The 22,475-nt window shown below is 38.3% G+C and overlaps 4 protein-coding genes across 6 annotated transcripts; 1 reads left to right on the top strand and 3 right to left on the bottom strand.

Annotated features, from left to right (window-relative positions):
• Nucleotides 1-1,075: 1,075 nt before the first annotated feature.
• On the bottom strand, nt 1,076-5,377 carry LOC137963437 (protein MEI2-like 5). Its single transcript, XM_068810557.1, has 7 exons — nt 5,342-5,377; nt 5,114-5,221; nt 4,745-4,831; nt 2,236-2,394; nt 2,026-2,142; nt 1,750-1,902; nt 1,076-1,264 (listed from the first exon to the last, which is right to left on the bottom strand). The coding sequence occupies exons 1-6, from the start codon at nt 5,375-5,377 to the stop codon at nt 1,780-1,782; spliced, it is 630 nt and encodes a 209-aa protein (XP_068666658.1). The 3' UTR covers nt 1,076-1,264; nt 1,750-1,779.
• Nucleotides 5,378-5,703: 326 nt separating this feature from the next.
• Nucleotides 5,704-13,306, bottom strand: LOC137962142 (protein MEI2-like 2). 3 transcript variants are annotated; one of them, XM_068808866.1, is made up of 13 exons: nt 13,080-13,306; nt 12,019-12,060; nt 11,785-11,928; nt 11,254-11,714; nt 10,093-10,251; nt 9,885-10,001; nt 9,617-9,768; nt 8,565-8,656; nt 7,539-8,469; nt 7,355-7,439; nt 7,203-7,271; nt 6,916-7,095; nt 5,704-6,656 (listed from the first exon to the last, which is right to left on the bottom strand). In XM_068808866.1, the coding sequence occupies exons 2-13, from the start codon at nt 12,047-12,049 to the stop codon at nt 6,486-6,488; spliced, it is 2,592 nt and encodes an 863-aa protein (XP_068664967.1). In that variant the 5' UTR covers nt 12,050-12,060; nt 13,080-13,306; the 3' UTR covers nt 5,704-6,485. The 3 variants fall into 3 exon arrangements, with proteins under 3 accessions (XP_068664967.1, XP_068664969.1, XP_068664968.1); XM_068808868.1 differs by having other exon boundaries at nt 11,254-11,687; XM_068808867.1 differs by having other exon boundaries at nt 11,785-11,925.
• A 2,218-nt stretch (nt 13,307-15,524) lies between these two features.
• Nucleotides 15,525-18,083, top strand: LOC137963791 (cold-regulated 413 inner membrane protein 1, chloroplastic-like). Its single transcript, XM_068810994.1, has 6 exons — nt 15,525-15,770; nt 15,867-15,980; nt 16,978-17,073; nt 17,198-17,262; nt 17,426-17,495; nt 17,641-18,083. Exons 1-6 carry the CDS (start codon nt 15,625-15,627, stop codon nt 17,804-17,806), a joined length of 657 nt encoding a protein of 218 aa, XP_068667095.1. The 5' UTR covers nt 15,525-15,624; the 3' UTR covers nt 17,807-18,083.
• On the bottom strand, nt 18,073-20,616 carry LOC137963790 (glucan endo-1,3-beta-glucosidase 12-like). Its single transcript, XM_068810993.1, has 4 exons — nt 20,304-20,616; nt 19,021-19,608; nt 18,772-18,802; nt 18,073-18,656 (listed from the first exon to the last, which is right to left on the bottom strand). Exons 1-4 carry the CDS (start codon nt 20,359-20,361, stop codon nt 18,485-18,487), a joined length of 849 nt encoding a protein of 282 aa, XP_068667094.1. The 5' UTR covers nt 20,362-20,616; the 3' UTR covers nt 18,073-18,484.
• Between the last annotated feature and the right edge of the window lie 1,859 nt (nt 20,617-22,475).

The following is a 22,475-nucleotide window of genomic DNA, read 5'->3' as shown; positions in this document are numbered from 1 at the left end:
TTGCAATAATTGTCTTCCACTATTTTCAGGCATTCAATGGGAAGAAGTGGGAAAAGTTCAATAGTGAGAAAGTTGCATCACTGGCATATGCCAGAATTCAAGGCAAAGTAGCAGCCATTACTCATTCCCAAGATTCTAGCTTGATGAATGAGGACAAGCGGTGTCATCCTATTCTATTTCATTCTGAGGGTACTGAGGCTGGTGAACAGGTAACATTGCAAATATATGAAATGGAGCTTGAATCCTGCATTTATGAATGACATCATAATGCCTACAGGCTAGTGGATTATATTCTTATAGTAGTTTCAGCCATGCATTACATTTGAATACAATTAGCATGTCATGAGTATCAACTAGAAGTAGTGTCTTTTTTTCCTCCAATCTTCATCAACTAGTAGTACGTAAAACTTTCTTTATTTGTTCTGTTCTTTGATGGTTAAAACGGCCACTGACTTGGTTTCTGTTCTGATGTCTTAAGATCATTCAAGAACCATTTCCTTCAATCAATCTAAATGTCCGGGTCTTGAAGCAAGAAGCGACTAGTAACCCTGAGGATTCCCGAGAAAGTCCGACGAAGGGTAATTTTTCTGAGAAATCAGATATGAATAACAACCAAAGTGGAAGCAGTTTCGGAGATGAACTATCATAGTAAAGAATTGGCTGCTGTCACTAACTGTTGGTGTAGGTATTTTTAAGTGTATAAAAATGTGAGAAATTAAAAAAAGAAAGAAAATATCTGGCATGTTTAATATTTTGATACTTCCTCTTTTGAAGTAAAGGATGCAACCGAAGCATTAACGGAAACTGTGAATGAGGACTAGTAGTGGCAATTTGCTTTTTGTGTAGAGAGGTGATTCAAGAAGTCAAGGCAGAAATACAAAGTAGTTTGCAAAAATGTACAGGTGATGGAGTCTGGTCATCTACTGGTTTGTGTATAGTTTACCAGCTTGTGTATATTTACTTGTTTTCTTCTTTTGGGGGTTGATGACCTTGGGAGGCTTTCAAATTTTCTGGGGTCATTGGGGAAGAAGGTTGGGCATCTGTTGTTGTAAAGAGAAAATGGAAGCAGATCGTTTCCAATAGGTGCAATCTTAGCAGAACTTGATGCCATAGGAGATAGAATAGATGCTAATCCAAGCAAATGGTTAGTGGCCATGGGACTGATTGTTCCCAGGGTTGAAGAGTGGCTCAGACCTTGCAATGAGTTATTTTCCTTAGTGTTGCTGTATTACGCCCATGTGCTTATCAGGAGTGCAAATCAAACCTATCAGGAAAAAATGGAGAATTGGTTATAGGAGAACCCACTTGATGACGATAACTCCATTCAACAAAAGCAGTTGCAAAAATCACTAGTGCCACCCTGCAGGTAAGTCTGGTGAAAAACTGGATAGAATGAAGATAAGTGGATAGACACAAGACACAAGTAGCCTTATAATTGTAGCTAATGAGACTAGAGGCTCAAATCTTCAGTATCACATTACATTTGAGCAGACTAAAAATCTTTGAACATTATAACAACAGCAATAGCAAAAACCAAGAGATGCTTCAGAAAGATACAGAGTCATTTTCCAATTAAACCAAAATGAAGTGATCTTAAACCTAAATTCGTAATTAAGATAAAAATTAGATAGTTTAACTGTTAGGAACTGTAAATAAGAAAATAGCATTCACCTACATTGTGAAACACACAAACAACTAGGTTTTAGCCCATAAGAAGAACGATAAAAGGAATAAAAAACTCATTCATACTTTCTCCACGCTTCCCCAGGACGGCTGGGCTCAAAGCTTGATCTGTTTTCCAGCAATGTCACTCCTATTCAATGATCTAAGTGCTGCTTCTGCAGCTTGGACATCATAAAATTCAATAAATTTATGATGCCTTTTATATGGCGTTTCCCTGATCTGCTCAGTGAATGAGAGCAAAACAAATGGTAATGTTAAATAAAATAATTAAGGAAACAAAATTAATACAAAGAGAAAAACATAAAGAGATTGAAGAGTTTTGCAGCAACCAAAAGTCTTAACCTCTTTCACCTCTCCATAAGCACCAAATATTTGACGAAGATCATCATTGGAAACTGATAGATCCAGATTGAACACTACAAGAGTTCCTTGATTTATATCCTTGTCTGAAGGATTATCCTGATAAATGCAAGGAACAAATGCAAGACCTAAGAACTGGAGCATGAATTACAATAACATGATAGGAGATATTGCTGAAACTTTATAACTGACCTTTGGAATAGAGAAATGAATGTCAAGCTTTCTCCGCCATAACGGTTTGTTTTGCAATGCACGCATTGCAGTTCGAGCAGCTCGAATATCATAATAGGAGATCATCACAAAACCTCTGTGTTTACATGCAGTGTACAGAGTCCTAATAGCACTATATTGCTACAAAAAGGAAAACAACTTCATAAACCATGCACAGAGATATTAGTACAAAAGAAATCAGCAACAATTTGTAAAGAGATTCAGTGAATAAATGTAAAACAGGATATGAAGAAACAGTTACTAGAAGCATTCATCAAGTTTTTTATCATTTCAGTTAGCAAAAACCACAATTTTTTTTTCTTTCTTCCCCTGTATGCCTGTGGCCCTCCCACTCCTGTCATGAGTTGACATTGTACCTCAGTTGATTTTTTTTGGAAAATAGATGAATTTAAAAAAAAAAAAAGACGCAAAATTTTAACTTAAATTTTATTGAGTAACAAAAAAGCACAAATGAATTTAACAAAATGATGATCAGGTTTTGACTAAATATAGCTGAAGTGGTAGGTCCAGTTAATATATCAGACTTTAGCAAATCAAACAGAAAATTCTTCTTAGCAAAACCAATTTCATGTATTTGACAGAGTTAGGATGCAAGCAGATGGATTTTTCACGACTATAAAATACTCATCCAAGATATGGGGTAGAACCAGTTAATACTTCAGACTTTAGCAAATCAAACAGAAAATTCTTCTTAGCAAAACCAATTTCATGTATTTGACAGAGTTAGGGATGCAAGCAGATGCATTTTTCACGACTATAAAATACTCATCCAAGATATGGGGTAGAACCAGTTAATACTTCAGACTTTAGCAAATCAAACAGAAAATTCTTCTTAGCAAAACCAATTTCATGAATTTGACAAAGTTTAGGGATATGTGGTAAGAGCCTTCTCTTGACTCGCATGATGGAAATCAAATCTTCACAAACTGAAAAAGAAATACAAGAACTATTTTAAAATATAAACAATTTAAAGGAATATATATACGTATAGATGCACATACATAGGTTTTGACCCCAGTTAAGAGACTGGGCAGGTGAGATGGCACTTTGGCTACCAAACCTAGAGAATATCCAGAAAATTTTCTTTAAAAAAAAAACTGGCTATTGATGATAAGAATGGGCACTGACGCCCACAATTTATTGCATTTTTCAGACAATAAAAACAAAGTAGTTATAATTTCTTATTGACTCAAAAACACTTTTAATTGCATACATGCATGTGGGTATTCTTCCTTACTTCGTCTAATCTAAGAGTCGTTGCTGGTTCATGTGAGTTAATACTAAATGGAAAACGGATACAAGGCTCAGAAATTCACAACGGTTCCCGCTGGATGATGTCAGCTTCTGCTAGTTGCGTGAAACGTCAGATTGTCTCGTAGTTAAAGCAGAAGAAGAAAAGTAGCCATTCTGGGGTTAGTCTCATAATTTGTTCGCTTTCAGACATTCCCCAAAGGATTCCTGAAAGGTAAATGAAGATGGAGACGCTGTAGTTGGACACGCTCCTGCACTCTGCTCCGAGAACGTAACGTTGATTCAAGCCACTCAAACAAGGGACCACATTGCTCCTTGCAAGTGAAGACACTGACAGACTTCGACCATGCTTCTTTGGTCTGGGATTCACTGAAACAGTAAATTTTCAGGGAGGCCCCCTCCCCATATGGTCCTCCTTGACAAAGGAAACAGGAGGTTTTGCAAGGGCCTACTCTCCTTAACAAAAAGAGATCAGGCAAGACGGGACAAGCCCTCCCTCGCCAGAAAAATAAGGAGAAAAAAAATCTTAAAAAATTACTTTGGAAAATATGATAAACCACATAGTGACCACATCATAACTCAAAAAATTTCATTCCGGCTATTTGACCTGAAGATGATGATCACGTAAACACAATATGTAGTGCAGCTCAGGTTTAATATGAACAAGTTGTATGTATGGGTTCGTTGTGGGAAAGATTCAAGATCACCTGTTATCAGTTCTTTTCTGTGGTTAGATTAAATCACGGCTGCCTCTGTGGTCGATAATTCAGGACCCATTTCCTTTAAATCTCCTATGTTTCTGAAATATCTTAGAGCTCCAAGGTTAGAAGAACTGTGGTGATAGGCAGCTAAAGAATCGACCACTATCGCTAATTGTTACTTTTCGCAAATAAGATATTGTAGCATGAATCTTTCGAATTACAGATTATATTGCTTAAGCATTTATAGAAGAAAACCGTGAATGGTGTACTTTTATGTAGAGCAAGCGATGCAAGAATCCTGGTGATTCACAATTTTCTTCTACTAGTACTCTGGTCACCAACAACACCAAACATGCTAGCCATCTTCTTTTTTGTTTCTAATTTAACTTCTCAAAGTTTCATATACTTCATATATCCTACAACAACATTATGTCAGAAGGCAATTCTTTTACTATGACAGTCCATCTCCGAAGCTATTTTCAGCCAAATATTTTAATGGAGTTTCTCAGATGAATTACCCTTTCATGTGCTTTCTCGTGAATCCTCCAAGTAGTCCCATCTTGCTTCAAGAGCCAGATATTTAGAATGATTGAGAGAACTGGCACCTGAATAAAACATAAAGACATCAGAACATTAAACCAAGCCAGTTGTGATTTAACAATGTAATAGAAAGAACAAGGGAAATATCGATAAATGCTAACTGATACTCTTGACATGTTGACCATATTCAAAAGTGACTGCCTGGAAAAACTCGCAAGACAGATCTAATCTGCTAGCCTGCCTGTTGACAGTATGTCATTTGCTAATGCAGGGATTCAAGCTAGATTTCATATCTTTTGGGTCTTTGTACCTATAAAATGAAATAGAATAGGTTGATAGTGCTTGACCCCATTCATCAAAGGAAAATTTGAAAGTGAGTAGCCTTGAAATCTCGCATATGCAAGTAACACAACTTTCTCACTATTAAAGTTTTCCCGTGCTTTCCGATTGAATTCCTGCAAAAGCGATCAATCATAATGAAAAATTTTAAGACTGAGCTTGGTTTTATCCTAAAATAACTAACCATTTAGGAGGCATATTGTTCTTAAAAAGCAATAGTCTTAAAACTATTTTACAGTGGGACTATTTCCCATCAAGTCAGGCTTGCACATTCGGATAACAAGTACTATATAGGAATATTTTGAAGAATAATGGCGTTCACCTTTGACTTTGCTAATGCAAAACTTCTGAATGAAGATTGAAGTAGCAATTTGCTTTGCTCCATAGTAGATAATTCAAGAATTTATCAGGCACCTTATGAACAATGCGCTCAAAATGCACAAAAAAAGGCCTGGTAGTTTACAGCTTGAGCATGATTCACTTGTTCTCAGTTTTTCGAGGGAACGTTCAAAACAAATATTTTTATCCACATGTAGATAGAAACCTCTGGGAGAATTTACGAAATAATCACATCCATGTACCCAGCCTTTGTGAAAATTCCAAGAAACCATTTCATTTTCCATAAGAGTTCATAACGGAGGGCAATATTCCCGGTTCCATTTCCCTAAAAAAATAAATATTACAAGTTCATAGAAAACCTATGCCACAATAGGACCAACCAAGCATCTGTAAAACCAGATGAAGTTTTCAAAGTGTGCTCTCTCTAATGAGGCCTTGCATACCAACTACAGTAAGGTATTCAGACGTTGAGGGAACATACAACCAACAACAAGAATTCAATTTCCATAATTGGCTTATATTAGTAAACCGAAATCCAAAAAAATATATCATCATAAACTGTACAAAAAGACTTTAATTGTGATGTACTTCTTCAAGTAAATCACAACACAGCCTTGAAAGCATTGTTTACCCTCTCTATACAACAACAGATGCCCAACCCTCTTCACCAATGACCCCAGAAAACTTGAAAGCCTCCCAGGGTCATCAACCCCCAAAAGAAGAAAACAAGTAAACATACACAAGCTGGTAAGCTATACACAAACCAGTAGATGACCAGACTCCATCACCTGTACATTTCTGCCAACTTATTTGTATTTCTGCCTCGACTTCTTGAATCACCTCACTACACAAAAAGTAAATTGCCACTACTTGTCCTCATTCACAGTTTCCGTTAATGCTTCGGTTGCATCCGTTACTTCAAAAGAGGATGCACCATAATATTAAACATGCCAGATATCTTCTTTCTTTTTTTAATTTCTCACATTTTTATACACTTAAAAATACCTACACCAACAGTTAGTGACAGCAGCCCATTCTTTACTATGATAGTTCATCTCCGAAACTGCTTCCAATTTCGTTGTTATTCATATCTGATTTCTCAGAAAAATTACCCTTCGTCGGACTTTCTCGGGAATCCTCAGGGTTACAAGTCGCTTCTTGCTTCAAGACCCGGACATTCAGATTGATCGAGGGAAATGGTTCTTGAATGATCTAACACACAGACACCAGGTCAGGAGCAATTTTAACCACCATAGAACAGAACAAATAAAGAAAGTTTCAACTACAACTAGTTGATGAAGATTGGAGGAAAAAAAGACACTACTTCTAGTTGATACTCATGACATGCTAACTGTATTCAAATGTAATGAATGGTTGAAACTACTATAAGAATATAATCCACTAGCCTGTACGCATTATGTCATTCATAAATGCAAGATTCAAGTTCCATTTCATAAATTTGCAATGTTACCTGTTCACCAGCCTCAGCACCCTCAGAATGAAATAGAATAGGCCGACACCGCTTGTCCTCATTCATCAAGCTAGAATTTTGGAAATGAGTAACAAGTGCCGCTTTGCCTTGAATTCTGGCATATGCCAGTGATGCAACTTTCTCACTATTGAACTTTTCCCACTTCTTCCCATTGAATGCCTGCAAATAGTAGAAGACAATTATTGCAAAAATAAGCACACTACAGCTTAGTACTAGAGCCTCAATTAGTCTAAAGCAACAGCAATAAAAAAAAGTCACATGAGAACCTGATAGAATGGAATGATGTGTGAGGGGGAAATCATGTTTATAAATGCATAACCCACATTGCATTTGTTCTGCACATAGACATTGCACTCAGAAACAACATATTTTTAACTTAAATCAAAGTACAGTAAAATGTACAAAAACAGCACATTACCTTAAAGTCAATTGGGAGATACAGAAAGTCGTAAGTACCCTGATGGTTTTCATCTATTGCCGCCAACAGCATCTTAGAGGTGTACCTGAAATGAAAGTGTAATCACCACTAGAAAAATCATCCCCTGTTCCCAAAAATCTGACACTAACTCAACATGCAATAGCATATTAAAAAGGCATATTACTTGTTTGGAATGTTCTTTATCATAAGAGTAGTCCTCGTATCCTCCCCACTCACTATTTTGTCCAAATCAAGTTGGTATTGCTTCTTGCTGTCTATCTGGTTGCCCATGTTCTCGACTCGCCGACTACGACCACGATCAATCAATCCATCAATGGTATTGGCAACAGATCCTGGATACAGACCACCACCAAGGAAAATGGGGCTCAGCCTCTGTGATGGCATCACTCTGAAGCTGGGAGAACCATTCTCAGATATGTTTCCTGAGAGAGGAACACCAGAATTCATGCCAGTCCGAGCACCCATATTCATTATGAAGTTGCCTTCACTTCGGTTTAAGCCCATCCCTCCGAAGGGAACAGGATTCATATAAGATGTTTCAGGTGATTCAGGAAAAAATCCAAACTGTCTCTCAAAAGGCACACCTGAAGGTGCAGATCCAACATGATGGTGTTGATGATGGTGTGGTGCACCCATAAAAGAGCCAGGATGACTGGAGTAAGCAAAGCTTTGACCCTGCCCATTAGATGCATAGGGATGTCCCATTGAAGAAGTTGGCCAGGGAGATGTATGTGTACGATCAGAGTAAGGAGTAGGACTACCCCAGAGAAATTGTGCTCCTGTCAATGTTCCAATACCTGAAGTGGCTGATGTTGATAGACCAAATGAAGATACAGTTCCAGGACTTCGGCTCATCATTCCAGTACTGTGCTCTGGAAATGAATGGGACTGGAGCAGATCCACATGGCTACTCCTAGTATGATCCTTTCCAATAGGTGCAATCTTAACAGAACTTGATGCTATAGGAGGTAGAATGGATGCTAATCCAGGCAAATGATTAGTAGCCATGGGACTGATTGTTCCCAGGGTTGGCGAGTGGCTCAGACCTTGCAATGAGTTATTTTCCTCAGTGTTGCTGAATTGCGCCCATGTGCCTATCAGGAGTGCAAATCGAACCTATCAGCAAAAATTGAACTAACAAATGTGAACAGTAAAAAATTAGTAACAGTATTATCCAAAAAAAGAGTACCTGGAGGAGAATTGGTTATAGGAGAACCCACTTGATGACGATAACCCCTCGATTCATCTTGTTCTAGTTCTTGACTCAATTGCTGCATCAAGCTGGATGTAATCAGAGGTATTAGTCACCAAAGCTAATAAAGTAAATAACAATCAAGGGAGATGCCAAATGCAACCAGGTTTAATGATGAAAAACAGATACCAGACCAGCAAGACAGAACTCGATTTCCTAAAACTACAGTGACTTACAAAATCCCATGAGTAAAGCAACATTAGAAATAAAAAATATATAAAAGAATCTAAAAATAAAAATGTCAAAAAACAGAAAAATACATATGGAAGAAATCAATCCAAATGAGCTCTTCGTAGCTCCAACATGCACCATGGTATCCTGCAGTGTGACAGGACCCCAAAACTCAAACAACATCAACCTACAACAGTGATATATGACAAGTAGATTGGGACAGCACAAAACTCAAATACATCAATTATACAAAGCAGATGCAGACCACATTATACCATTGGAAAAGATTTTATAGGCATTCTGATATGACAACTAAACTCTTACGACAATCTAATGTTGAATTAAAAAAAAACTAATTAAACATCTACATAAACATCCATGTGAAATGCATTCAACAAAAGCAGTTGCTAAAATCACTTGTGTCACCCTGCAGGTAAGACTGGTGAAAAACTGGATAGAATGAAGATGTAAGTGGATAGACACAAGACACAAGTAGCCTTGTAATTGTACGTAATGAGACTAGAGGCTCAAATCTTCAGTATCACATTACATTTGAGCAGACTAAAAATCTTTAAACATTATAACAACAGCAATTGCAAAAACCAAGAGATGTTTCAGAAAGATACAGAGTCATTTTCCAATTAAACCAAAATGAAGTGATCTTAAACCTAAATTCATAATTAAGATAAAAATTAGATAGTTTAACTGTTAGGAACTGTAAATAAGAAAATAGCATTCACCTACATCGTGAAACACACAAACAACTAGGTTCTAGCCCATAAGGAGAATGATAAAAGGAATAAAAAACTTATTCGTACTTTCTCCGCGCTCCCCCAGGACGGCTGGGCTCAAGCTTGATCCGTTTTCCAGCAATGTCACTCCTATTCAATGATCTAAGTGCTGCTTCTGCAGCTCGGACATCATAAAATTCAATAAATTTATGATGCCTTTTATGTGGTGTTTCCCTGATCTGAATGAGAGCAAAACAAATGAGAGTGTTAAATAAAACAATTCAGGAAGCAAAATTAATACAAAAAGAAAAACATAAAGAGATTGAAGAGTTTTGCAGCAATCAAGAGTCTTTACCTCTTTCACCTCTCCATAAGCACCAAATATTTGACGAAGATCATCATTGGAAACTGATGGATCCAGATTGAACACTACAAGAGTTCCTTGATTTATATCCTTGTCTGATGGATTATCCTGATAAATGCAAGGAACAAATGCAAGACCTAAGAACTGGAGCATGAATTACAATAACATGAAAGGAGATTGCAGAAACTTTATGCCAGACCTTTGGAATAGAGAAATGAATGTCAAGCTTTCTCCGCCGTAATGGTTTGTTTTGCAATGCACGCATTGCAGTTCGAGCAGCTCGAATATCATAATAGGAGATCATCACAAAACCTCTGTGTTTACATGCAGTGTACAGAGTCCTAATAGCACCATATTGCTACAAAAAGGAAAAGAACTTCATAAAGCATGCTCAGAGATATTAGTACAAAAGAAATCAGCAACAATTTGCAAAGAGACTCCGTGAATAAATGTAAAACAGGATATGAAGAAACAGTTACTAGAAGCATTCATCAAGTTTATCATTTCAGTTAACAAAAACCACAAATTTTTTTTCTTTCTTCCCCTGTATGCCTGTGACCCTCCCACTCCTGTCGTGAGTTGAAATTGTACTCCAGTTGATTTTTTTGGCAAAATAAATTAATTTTAGAAAAGAAAAAAGGACGCAAATTTTTAATTTATATTTTATTGAATTACAAAAGAGCACAAATGAATTTAACAAAATGATGATCAGGTTTTGACTAAATATAGCTAAAGAGGTAGATTCAGTTAATTTATCAGACTTTAGCAAATCAAACAGAAAATTCTTCTTAGTAAAAACCAATTTCAAGAATTTGACAGAGTTAGGGATGCAAGCAGATGCATTTTTCACAACTACAAAAAACTCATCCAAGATATGGGGTAGAACCAGTTAATACTTCAGACATTAGCAAACCAACCAGAAAATTCTTCATAGCAAAACCAATTTAATGAATTTGACATAGTTAGAGATGCAAACAGGTGCATTTTTCATGACCTCAAAATACTCATCCAAGATATATGGTAAGAGCCTTCTCTTGATTCTCATGATGGAAATCAAATCTTCACAAACTGAAAGAGAAATACAAGAACCATTTGAAAATGTAAACACTTTAAAGGAATATATATGTATAGATGCACATACATAGGTCTTGACCCCAGTTAAGAGACCAAACATAAATGAACATATTCATTACAATGTAGGTTATAGAGCATTAGATATGGAAAAAACAAAGAAATTTTGATTGCAAGATGAAGAAAAAAATAAACATGTTGTAATTCCTACATACATACCAGACAAGGAAAACAAGGTATATAAACAAGTAATATCAAATCCAACCGATACGAGTAAGTATGACTTCACCTCAAAAAGACTTCGGAGTTCAGAATCCTCTACGTTACTATTAATGTTCCGCACAAATAATGTCCTTGACGGGTGCTCTCCATACGGATGCTCCCCAGCCACTGCTCCTACCCCATTTGGAATACCAAACTGAGTGGTTCCATCACCAGTATAACCATCAAGTATACTTGTTTTTGCCATGCTCGCTGTCAGACCCTCATGAGTATCATAGTCCAATTCCATACCACCACCACTTCCAAAAAGATCATACTCTTCCAAGTCCTCAACTTGACTTGGCAAACCACTCAAGTCAAAATCATCCATGATCCCAGCTAAGAGCTCATCCTCATCATCGGGCAGTACACTACCGATAGCAGCATCTTCAAGAGAATCCTTACCATCCACATCTTGATGTAATTTGTTTAAATTTGATGAGATATCATCAGCTGAATGAACTGCAGTTTCCGTATCAGCGAAATTAACTGTTGAAATAAAGAATCAGATATTTTAAAGAGAACTTTAAACAAAATGAAAGATAAGCAAGTAACATACACTTCTCGTGCCGTAGAACAGGTAAAGAACTGGAGAAAAGACTGGCATCACTTGATCCATGAAATGCATTTGGCCCGGATGGAAACCCCCATGCACCAACCACTGCTTTCTGAGGAACCTTTACCAAGATATTGGAAAAACCTGCTAGATGCAATTAACAAGATTAGTCAATCTGATTTCCAATTAACAAGCAATTTCTCTCTAAAACGAAGATAACTAAAATTGCTTATCTACCTGACAATGAATTACCCAAAGATTCATCCATTGTATCACACTCTGCGGATAGGAAGAAAAAGGATAAGTCAAATACTAAGCTCTATCAGTTCCTCTACAGTAAAAAGCAGATCTAAAATGAAGATCCACATAAACAACTGTCTAACATAAATAACACAGGAACCAACTTTAGAAATGTCAATCAACATTTATAAAGACTGACCACGAGGAAGGCACCCTTTCACATTCTTCTACTTAAACATGAAATTTGAGCTCCAAGAGGACAAAACTAGGCCCAATCTTTCGTCGGATCGCTTTAGACAACAAGAAGGTATATAAACTAACAGGAACAAAGACAACCCGATACATATTTGAATTATGGAAAACGGGCTACAGAGAGACCCAAAAAATCTTTAAAACACTGAAAATTGACCCAAAGAAACACTCGAAGATCAGACTCTGCATAAGCCAATGCATGACGATACATGAAGACATCAGCGCATTCAACTCATGCATGGAAGTCGTTCTCCATCTATAAAACAGAACAACCAAAAATTAAACTCAACAGGTTTCGATGACGTAAGACAACAAAACAGCGAATATAAGAGTATTTAGATAACAAAGAAAATAAATTATTATCCGCGCTTAATTAACGCAATATATTTGTACCTATTATTCTCAGCAATCTTCCTGTTCGAACAACTTTCTGTGGGGTAAGTAACCATTACCAAAAACAAGAAGACCAATACTGCTCCAGAACAAAAATATGTAATGCTTTTCCTTTACTCTTAAAAACCAAGACCCATTGTGATCGCAAGAAAAGAAAAAGAACCAGTAAAAAAAAAAAAAAAAAGTCTAAAATAAAAAAGGAATGCATGACAGCGCTCTAAACTTCAAGACCACAAGAAAAACACGGGATAAAACCCCCAACATCCTCGTCCAACCCCTAAGTTTCACACTCCCCAATCAAACCACTAACATTCGAGACTACATCATTAGTCGTCAAAGAAAAAAGGAAAAAAGACGACAAATGAAAAGGAAGAACAAACAAAACAAACGAAGAGTTCAGAGGCAGCGCTTACTTTCTTGGAGAACTAAATTTGAAGCTCAGAAGCAAGAGACATAAATCTTGATCAATCAACTTCAGTAATAGCGGATCTTTCGAATCCAGACGTTATCGGTCATTAAAAGTGATAAAGAAAAAGAATTCGAGACAATCTGGATGACCAGTGGAGCGTACGTTCTTCTCCTCTCCTTCCTCCAACGCCGGAAAAGAGAACCATAGACGATTGGAAGAAAGGCTGCAAAAGGGAGCGAAACTGAGAGGGGACAAAAACGAAACTCTGTTCGATGAACTTGGATTCCGCTGTATTTGAATCCCTTTTGGCGTCCGTTGACAGAAGCCGCTGTGTGTATATATACATATCTTGCCGATAATTTTAAAACCCAAACGTACACCCTCGTTTTACAGTTGTTTCCCGCTTTTGCCACTGCTTAATATCAAAGATTTTGGCAGCTTTCTCGACCTTCATTCACTTGAAAAAGTAAAGTAGATCTGAAGGCTATGTAGACGTATTCGTCATCGTATGGTGACGGTATCGCTTACGTCATCAGATGGTCGAATTGTACGGCCAGGTGGGCACCTACTAAATGTGGGTTCGTGATGTGTACGCACGTTTTATTAGGGGATGGGATGAGATGACGGGCGCTTGCTCTTTAGTAAATGACCACAAACTCCTTTTTCGATTTACCAGCTTATTAGGACTTAATGAAGATGGCTTAATAGTTAATTCTCCCCTACGCTTCTCCAGCGCTCTGATTTCAGGGGAGGGAGAGGGCGCGAGATGGACGCAAACAAAGCAGAGGAGTCGCGGTCGAAGAAATATGAAAGCGTGACGCCAAGCGCTTGCTAACTTTTGGAGGAAAAGAACCTTACTTTCCTTCACGTCTCCCTCTCTGTTCAATTTTCGTCCCAGCTTTGACACCCATTGACGCACGCAGCTCACATGTGGCAGCCCTGCTCCTGTTCCCACCCATGCCTTGAGCGTGGAAGCAATCTGCTTGCGCAAAAGTGTCAAGCATCTCTGAACATAAAAAGCAGACGTGAGAGAAGCTCTGGCTTGGCTTGTTAATGGAAGACGAATAAATGAATGGGTGTGGGTTGTTTTATTTAAGGGGAAGGTGGGGTATGAATCGACCACAGAATCGACCATGTTAATGAAAAGTAGAAGCTAGAAAAACCCAATTCTCCAACACAGACAACCTTCTTTATACTCACGAATTACACAATCTTCACCATCGATTGCGGAGCTTCTTCTGGTTCCAAAAGAGGCGAGTTGCAGAGTGGAATTCCCTAGTCCGCCTTTGGCGAACGAAGATTTCTAAAATCACAGTCGAATTGCGTCAATGCCACACAACAGCTGAGCTCAGCTCTGAACTCGGATCTGTTTGATTTATTCCTGACATTATCGTCTGTTTCTCGAAAAGGGTGCAAAGATGCAGTCGAATATAATCATCCAGTTCTTGACGTTTTAGCGTTTCTTTAATGATTTCGATGATTTGGGGAGTAAGATCTGGAGCGTGGAGAAGGCAAGGTTTTGGAGAAGATATGTTTACGTTGTTTAAGAGATTGTTTAATTGGGTAATGATGCTTCTTAGTGTCATTATGAGGGATCGAACAACCACTAAGTACGTGTTTTTTAATTGGTGACAGGCAAAACAGCCTATTTTTTTATTTCAGAGTAAGTCAATTTCGTCCATACTTATATTAAATTAGTGGCACTTTCTTTTTCTTATTCTTTTTTTAAAGTATTTTCACACACGTGATTGAGAAAAAAATGAGTTGCAAATTAAATAGTGACATATAATTTGTCACGTTTTCATTCATAATATATACATCATACATGATAAAGTTACATGATAATGTAAGCATAGACAATGCCTAAGTTTATAAGCCCCGTTAGTAACACTAATTTGTGAAAAATTATGTGTAACATATACATTAATCTTATCAAAATAAGACCAAATTGAGAAGTTTAATTGGGTTTTTATTTAGGTAAAAGTTAGATTTTAACTTAAAGTTGGATGAATCTATCAGTTTATATGTGTTATAGTCCTAAGTTAAGTACTTATGATTTTTAATCCTGACAGGCCAGTCTTTTGGGTAGTATTGGCTAGGTGTTTAATATTTGGTATCAGAGCAGGCTCTCACGTCGCGAGTTGGATTCCCGACAACGGCGCAGAGGCTGGATTGTATTATGCTAAAAATTTAATAAAAAATACGAAATAATTATAGCATGTTACTTTGGTTCAATATGTGGTTGAACCTGATCTAATGATCTAACCGAATTAGATAAAACCGGCCATCTTGGCCGGTTCGGTTTTAATAATATTAATAAACACAACCCGCCAAAATCCAAAAGAAACGTATAATGATTTAGCAAGGAAAAAATTACTTCACGGGCATGTGTCACGCACGTGAAGGTCCTATCCGTGGTGTCCATAAGGAAAATCCCAAGTGAGTCATCGCCTCTCCCGAGTCACAGTCTTTTTATGCTCTTTCACTCTCGGTCTCCACTGCACAGTTAATTACAGCAGAATTAGCAGCAGCTGAGATCTGCGCAGAAAATGTCTCTTCTGTCACCTTTTCAGCCGCCACAGTTTCCTTCCTGTCACCCTTCCTCTCCTTTTCGTCCTTTATCAAGTCCAAGACCGGTTAGATTCCTCGTCCAAAACGGTTTCGACTTGAAGAGCCAGTCGGGTCTGTCCGTCAGGTATAATAACCACTCTCATATGCCGATTAGCTGCCGATTAAATTTAATAGGCAGTTGGAATTAGTTATTTTTTCTGGTGCAATGAAATCCTTTCAGGGTCTCCCCTACCCATTACTCCCGGAAGAAGGCTCGGCGATGCAGTGGTCTTGTTTGTTATTCTGCAGCCATCAGACCAGAAACCCTTCAATGGGTATGCACAGTTACATCAGGGTATAATTTCTTCTAATTATTGCTTAATAGTCTTATGTCTGCATATTTTTGGGACTTTTTACTTCAAATAAGTGGATTTTGGTAATCAGAAGTCACAGTCAGAACTTTTTCGTTTTCTAAATACCAAAGAAGAAATCTTTAGTCGAGGGTTTTACCTTTCTTGAAATAGGTATTCTTACTTCCTAGTCTCTATCCCAGCACGGGTCAGGAATGGCCGGCTAGATCGTGTTGTTTACTGCTTGGTAGAAGAAAAATGACGGTCTATCATCAGGACATGGATGTAACATACCTATCACTGAGATTCTTTACAATCCCGCCGTTTAAGCAGGAAGCGAGTTGTGGTGTTTAAGGAACTGAGGCCAATCTTATTCTCTATCCAATTGGAAAAAAATAGCCACTCCAGTTTTCAATCGAACATTTCATTGCGGACTATTTATTTCTATCTGTCCGAGGCCATTTGATCAAGAAGGATTTGCTATCTTTTTTTGAATTCCTATACGAAGAGGATCTGGGTAACAGATAATCGAGTCACTCCAATTATTTGCTTGTTGTGCTCTCCGATCCTTATAAATTAAATACAGAGGGCAGTTTACAATTTGCTGAGACACAGATACCGTAATGTTTCACACGACAGTTTCCACTTTGTTTGTACTGCTCGAAATTTTGAGGCTTTTGATCTATATATTCAGACAGCAACATTCAGTTTGTAAAAACTCCAGATAAATCAAGTTGCAAGTTTCAGAATTTACCGGTAGATCTATCGATTTGTTTTTTTCCAGATAATATGGTATTGGCAAAATGTTTTTGCAAGAATCATAGCATATAGAGGTGATCTTTGTGTTCTATCTTCTCTTCACGTATGTGTGTAAAGGCTGAGTAAGCCATCACCAAGATTTATGTACTTAAAAACTTAAATTTATCTGTATTACTCTTGTCTTTTCTGGTCTTTTCTCTTAGTCCTATGACCTGCTAGATCATCTAATTTTTTGCTCCTTAGGTTGTTAATGCTGGTAAAGGGCACGGCCATCCATAAATCTTTTCTTGTTCCACTAGTCGCTCTCCAAGCACCTGGTAGTGTCATCTCCTGGATCCAGTAAGCTCATCTAGCCTTATATCCATCTGTTCAAGGAGAACTCATTTGTAGAATGCTCTATAACGTCTGTTAGTTCGAAAATGCCTTATTGCCAATGGTTGACTTCAATCTTTTGTAATCTCAGGAGTGAATATGGGGCTTGGGCTGCGTTTTTGGGGCTTCTCGTTCGCCTCTTCTACTTTATTCCCGGTGAATAATGCAATTAAATTGTTCAAATGTGCTTCCATCTATTGATTCTTGTGTTTTGATTCATAAAGTCTCCCTTCAGTTTTATTTAGAGCTTGCTTCTTACTCAGTTTTGCATGTTTAGAGGAGATGACAGTGACAAATAACACAAATCTTTGCTTTCTAGGTGAATTAGAGCTACCATTCTGGACATTGCTGCTTCTTATTGTTGCTCCCCATCAAGCTATGACCTTAAGGCAAGTGGTTGCCTGCATGCTGTAGCATTAAGGCTAAGTAAAAGATTAACCAATACCCAGATCTCTCTCTCTCTCTCTCTCTACCCCTTCCTCGAGTATGTTTACATATGCCACAAAATCTTATTGTGCATGTTTTCTTGTGCAGGGGAACACAAGCTGGTGCAATAATTTCCTTGGCCATAGCTGCCTATTTGGCCTTGCATCACTTTTACAGAGCTGGAAGCTTGCAGAAAGCATTTGATCAAGGATCCTTCGTTGCCACACTAGCCATTATATGCATCACTCTTGCGACAAGTTTGCTGCTATTCTAATCAGTACCAGTCCCTGCATCACCCAGGATAGTTTTGAATAAACTGGATTGATAAACTGGAACCCCGGTTTCTCTCCTACTGGTCGGTACACCTAGGAAAAGGATATCAGTGAAGTATGTGGGTATGTTTGTGTTTTTTTATGAAGTGTGTGGCTATGTTAAGTACGGCTTACATGTATGAACTTGACCAAGGGATCAAGCCTGTGATGTAAATAAATGTGTGGAACCTAAATACCTTATTAAGAACTTTTCTGTAAAAAATATATTTGTGTTTCTTCTGATCTTATGACAAATTCGATCAAATCTCTTAACAAAATATGATGCTGTTATTAATTTATGAACTACAGAGAAAGCACTACAGTAGAAACTTGGGCAGGAACTCTATATGCACAACAAAAAGTGGTCCTGTCTTCTAAAGCCATACGGGCTGCCATATATATTATTTTTAACACTACAAAGAAGATTGGTTGATTTGAATGCCTACTGGTGCAAGGGTCGCCGGAGGGATCGACCAACAGGGACCCCTGGTCGATTCGAGTGATTTGATGCTGTGAAAAAAGACTCCTTTACAACATGTACCTCGGTCGATTCAAGGCCTTCTTCGTACAGTGTCAAGCCCATCCGTCTGCGGGCAATTGAGCAGCTTGCCTCACTTGGCGGGGCGCGTATGTTTCTAATTTCAGAGGAGCTTCAAGGCTACGGGGGTCATTGCGAGGCATGTCAGGGTGAAGAGAAGACACAAGTTTAGAGACAACAAGGCCGCCATGCTGGTACCCCCTGTTGGTTCAGGTACTGATCCGAAAACTGTTGCTCCTGTTGGGTTGGTTGTGTTTAGGATCGATGAACTGGTGCTGCAAATATACCAATATGTACAGAAATTTTACTCCGTTAACGCACGTTTGCTGCGATTGCAGAGGAAGATTTGGAGAACAGAGGAGAAAAAGATGGAAACGATGAAAGGATTACCTAGTCGACGCATACTGACATCCTCCATTGCCTGCAAATTACACAAAAAACGGTGTTAATGATTATAGGTGGCTTTCCAAACAGTTTTTACTTTTCAATGAAATCTGACTAATCAGTAATCAGTTGAAAGAAGCTGAAATGAACTAGAGAATCCATGGTGGTGTAAATCTGCCACTATCGAAACCCAGCATTGAATCAGGAAGGACCACTTATGTGCTTAAATTCTAGTATCAAATGCAACCTGCTTACTTGGGTCAATATTAGTGATAACAGCAGTTCCTCCAAAACTGCAACTTGTTGGAACTGGGTTCTTCTGGTAATAGTCATTGAATGCATAGGATGCATGATCACGAACTGTACTGGGGTTGTAACAGCTTCCACCGTTTTGAATTGCCGTACAGTCCGCTCCTCCAAAGCCGCAAGCATAGTCCAAGGCTACCTGTAAAGCTGTTTGTGAGGCGCTTTGGCTCGCAATGCACCAGCTCTGCCCACCTGACGATATAGGGGTTGTAGTAGTCGGAGCTGTTGGAGTTGCTGTCGGAGTTGTAACCGGTGTTGCAGGCGTTGCAATTGGGTTCACAGCAGGAGTTGTTGTTCCTGGAGTAGTTGGGTTTACAGCAGGAGTTGTTGGGTTTACAGCAGGAGTTGTTGTTCCTGGAGTTCCTGGAGTAGTGGGGTTTACAGGAGGAGTTGTTCCTGGAGTAGTGGGGTTTACAACAGGAACTGTTGTCATTGGAGTGACAACATCAAACTGAGTGGTGGCATCCATCGATTCCACTTGAAGACCTAAAAGTTGCTTTCGAGAATGTGGGAATAACTGTTCTTCAACCAGTGTTCCTGCAAGTCGAATAACCAAATTGCAAACATAAGCTTGACGGGAAAAACTCTGCAGGATATCGAGCTGAAATTGCCACTCTGAACATTAAGTAGATTGTCAGCAACGAAGCTCCATCTTTCAGGATTTTGAACGAATGATTCTTGATCAGAGAAAAGAGTCTCAATTTCCTCATAAGATCATTCTTCAAGCACTAGAGAAAGGTCGATACTAGGAAAAACAAACTTGAGCCAGGGTATTAGGCAAATCATAACATACTGATGAAAATAAAAAATCAAATATTGTATCCAAATTATCATGCAAATTTCCAAAGTCCCTCTCTGCAGTCCATGAAGAACCAAAGAAAACCATAAATAAGAAAAAACTTGAAAATATTAAAATAAATCATTGCTGGAAAGTGTTAATAAATCCAGGCAGGAAGACTTACGAAACAAGAAAATAAAATTTAATTAACATGCCCATATTTAAACACTCACCCGAGTACTACCCAAAAAACAGAACGAAAACAAACAGAACTCGAAATTCATTCGATGACAATTGACAACCCGTAACTTAAGAAGGAGAAACAGAACGCTGCAGTGGAACATACTTGTATCCAGATTGCTGAAGCTGGATACCCGGAAGCTCCAAATAACGAAAAAAAAAGTAGTTCTCGAACTAGCAGTAAAACAAAAATGAAAACGAACAAGCTAGTCACCTGAAGAGAATAAAACACAGAGGAGGAAGATAAGTCCCAGAAGAACTCTAGCACCCATCTCTCAGACCCCCTACTTGTCCCAATCAACCTCTACCTTTTCTCCTTGTTCTAGTCTTTATTCAGAATACCGAGGAGTGTTTTTTCAAAGGGCAGAAGCATTATAGGTTGTTGAAAAAGGAAGATAGACGTTCTTTATCTGTTTCAGCCGAAGAATCGTAGCTTTCTTGTGTCGGAGAGAGAGAAGGAATATGGGAAAACTTGAGAGAGGAGTTTAGGATTTGGAAGATGCACGCAAGAGCAGGTGAAAAAAGAGAAAAGGTGTAGAGAAGGGGGGGGAAAAAAAGTGTATGTCCTGGAATTCGAGTGTGGAATTGCTGGTTATAATCATGATGATGGTATTATTTTTTTCACAATCTGCGCCTCTTTTCCCCACTGTTTCTATGGGTCGAAATCAAAGCGCGGTGGTGGGAAGAAAAGACCTGTTTCTACAATTTAAAATCCTGTGATCGTTTGCCGGCTAGTTTCTCTCGGTTCTCGTTCAATTTGAAATCGGAGGAGAAAGCAAGGATCAGAATCTGGTTTGGTGCCCCGTCAGTCATTTTAAATATTTATTGTCGTTATACCCTTGTTTATTTGTAAAATGGATAATCAGATAAATAGAATTTACAAAAATATTTATAAAATATTACTATAGTGTATAAAAATGACTAAAAAATATTATAAAATATTTTTAAAAAGCCAATATATAATTAATTTATTTAATAATTAATAATTAAATTGGTAAACAGATGGAATTAATACCTACAATTGATGTGACGCAGCTCGAATATTAAGCCGAATACGTTGATACCTCTCACATAGACCGTTCTTATTGGTAGTAGAGTAGGACCCACCTTCCCACCGGATGGGATCCTATGGATGAAGATCGAGCGGTTTCGCTTTATCAACACAGTGGGGTCAATTAATTGTCTGTCTACTGTTCATTCGAAAAGGCTAATAGGCCTTAAGAATGAAGAGGCCCATATCGGGCCCATGTTGGCGTGTGCGACAAAGACCTTATCGAAGTTCTATGGGTCAGGCCCGTACACAGAAACAAAGTTGAGGGTGAAAGTGAATTACCTGACGAATTTACTTTCCCACAGCCATTGAATTCACTTTCACTCACTTCTCTTCTCCTTGCTCTACCAGGAGTAAGACAGGGATCTGCTCATGCCAGCTACATCAACTTCGCTGGCAAACTGTGCTTGTCTTCTTAAACGCCTGAAACTGAAAACACACCAAACAAACTACGAAGTGCCTCCTGACTCCTCCATTAGAAAACTGAAAAGAAAACGATTTAACATTTCCTCCTCTCTCTCTCTCTCTCTCTCTGTTGTCGGCATTCCCATTCTCTGCGACTTCGTACACACATTTTGACAAATATGTGGCCTCCACATGAGATTGCTCGCAGTTTCAGCTGCAAAAGAATGTTTAATGCTTATAGAATATCGTTAATGGTCCAGCCGCCAGCGTTAACGTCTTCCTACGTTAGCCTACTCTGCTACTCTAACCCTTTGTTTATCGTTTTGATCAAGAGCTTGAACATGAAAACAAAACAAGGCAAGCTAATAACGAGCTCTGTATCTCTGTATTTCTTTGTCTTTTTGTAATTTTCTGATACACGCTTTCAGGAAGATTCTTTCATTTTCATGGGGTTTTTTCTTTCTTTTCGTGCATTGGAATATTTGGTAGCTCTCTTCTTAGGATTCCTCGTTTGAGAATAATCTCTCTTGTCCCAAATCTTGCTCTTCAGAACATTCAGAAGACCATGCCTTGCTAATTATAAAAGACAAGTTATCACATTGGTTATACAATAAATGATTCAGAGAGACAACTCGACTGATCAGAAAACCCCCCGCAAATGCTGTATAAGCCAAGTCTGAATTCTGATCTGAGCAAGCAAAAAACACAACTCAACCAATCTCATCTCCACATAATGAGGGCTCATCATGGCTGGGTCCGTTCTACATGGGGATATGCCAGATGCACCTACCGCACTCTTTACGCCTCACGGCATCATTATCCCTTTCACTCGATCGATCTCTTTCACAAACATGGAATTTGGATTTCATGATTCCAGACCAGCCGTATCCTTCAATGGAAGAGAGCACGATTCACAACCACTGCAAATCC

This window comes from Aristolochia californica, unplaced genomic scaffold, assembly GCF_029961685.1.
Source record: "Aristolochia californica isolate CCGP_79_NKW_82.1479 unplaced genomic scaffold, dmAriCali1.0.hap1 SCAF_4, whole genome shotgun sequence".
Taxonomy (NCBI): domain Eukaryota; kingdom Viridiplantae; phylum Streptophyta; class Magnoliopsida; order Piperales; family Aristolochiaceae; genus Aristolochia; species Aristolochia californica.
This window is presented reverse-complemented; position numbering and strand designations above follow the sequence as displayed.

Excerpts from the sequence above, each read along its gene's own strand:
- LOC137962142 (XM_068808866.1), bottom strand. The coding sequence starts at position 12,049 with ATGGATGAATCTTTGGGTAATTCATTGTCAG. Across the intron at positions 8,657-9,616 it reads CCTGGGGGAGCGCGGAGAAA|CTTGATGCAGCAATTGAGTC; the intron begins GTACGAATAAGT and ends GATTACATCCAG. Across the intron at positions 7,096-7,202 it reads ACATCATTCCATTCTATCAG|GCATTCAATGGGAAGAAGTG; the intron begins GTTCTCATGTGA and ends TACTATTTGCAG.
- LOC137963791 (XM_068810994.1), top strand. The coding sequence starts at position 15,625 with ATGTCTCTTCTGTCACCTTTTCAGCCGCCACAGTTTCCTTCCTGTCAC. Across the intron at positions 15,771-15,866 it reads CAGTCGGGTCTGTCCGTCAG|GGTCTCCCCTACCCATTACT; the intron begins GTATAATAACCA and ends AAATCCTTTCAG. Across the intron at positions 17,074-17,197 it reads AGTGTCATCTCCTGGATCCA|GAGTGAATATGGGGCTTGGG; the intron begins GTAAGCTCATCT and ends TTGTAATCTCAG.
- LOC137963437 (XM_068810557.1), bottom strand. The coding sequence starts at position 5,377 with ATGTGCAAGCCTGACTTGATGGGAAATAGTCCCACT. Across the intron at positions 5,222-5,341 it reads TGATGGGAAATAGTCCCACT|GAATTCAATCGGAAAGCACG; the intron begins GTAAAATAGTTT and ends TCGCTTTTGCAG. Across the intron at positions 1,903-2,025 it reads CTTATGGAGAGGTGAAAGAG|ATCAGGGAAACGCCATATAA; the intron begins GTTAAGACTTTT and ends TTCACTGAGCAG.
- LOC137963790 (XM_068810993.1), bottom strand. The coding sequence starts at position 20,361 with ATGGGTGCTAGAGTTCTTCTGGGACTTATCTTCCTCCTCTGTGTTTTA. Across the intron at positions 18,803-19,020 it reads TATCACTAATATTGACCCAA|GCAATGGAGGATGTCAGTAT; the intron begins GTAAGCAGGTTG and ends TGTAATTTGCAG. Across the intron at positions 18,657-18,771 it reads TGTCAGTATGCGTCGACTAG|CACCAGTTCATCGATCCTAA; the intron begins GTAATCCTTTCA and ends GTATATTTGCAG.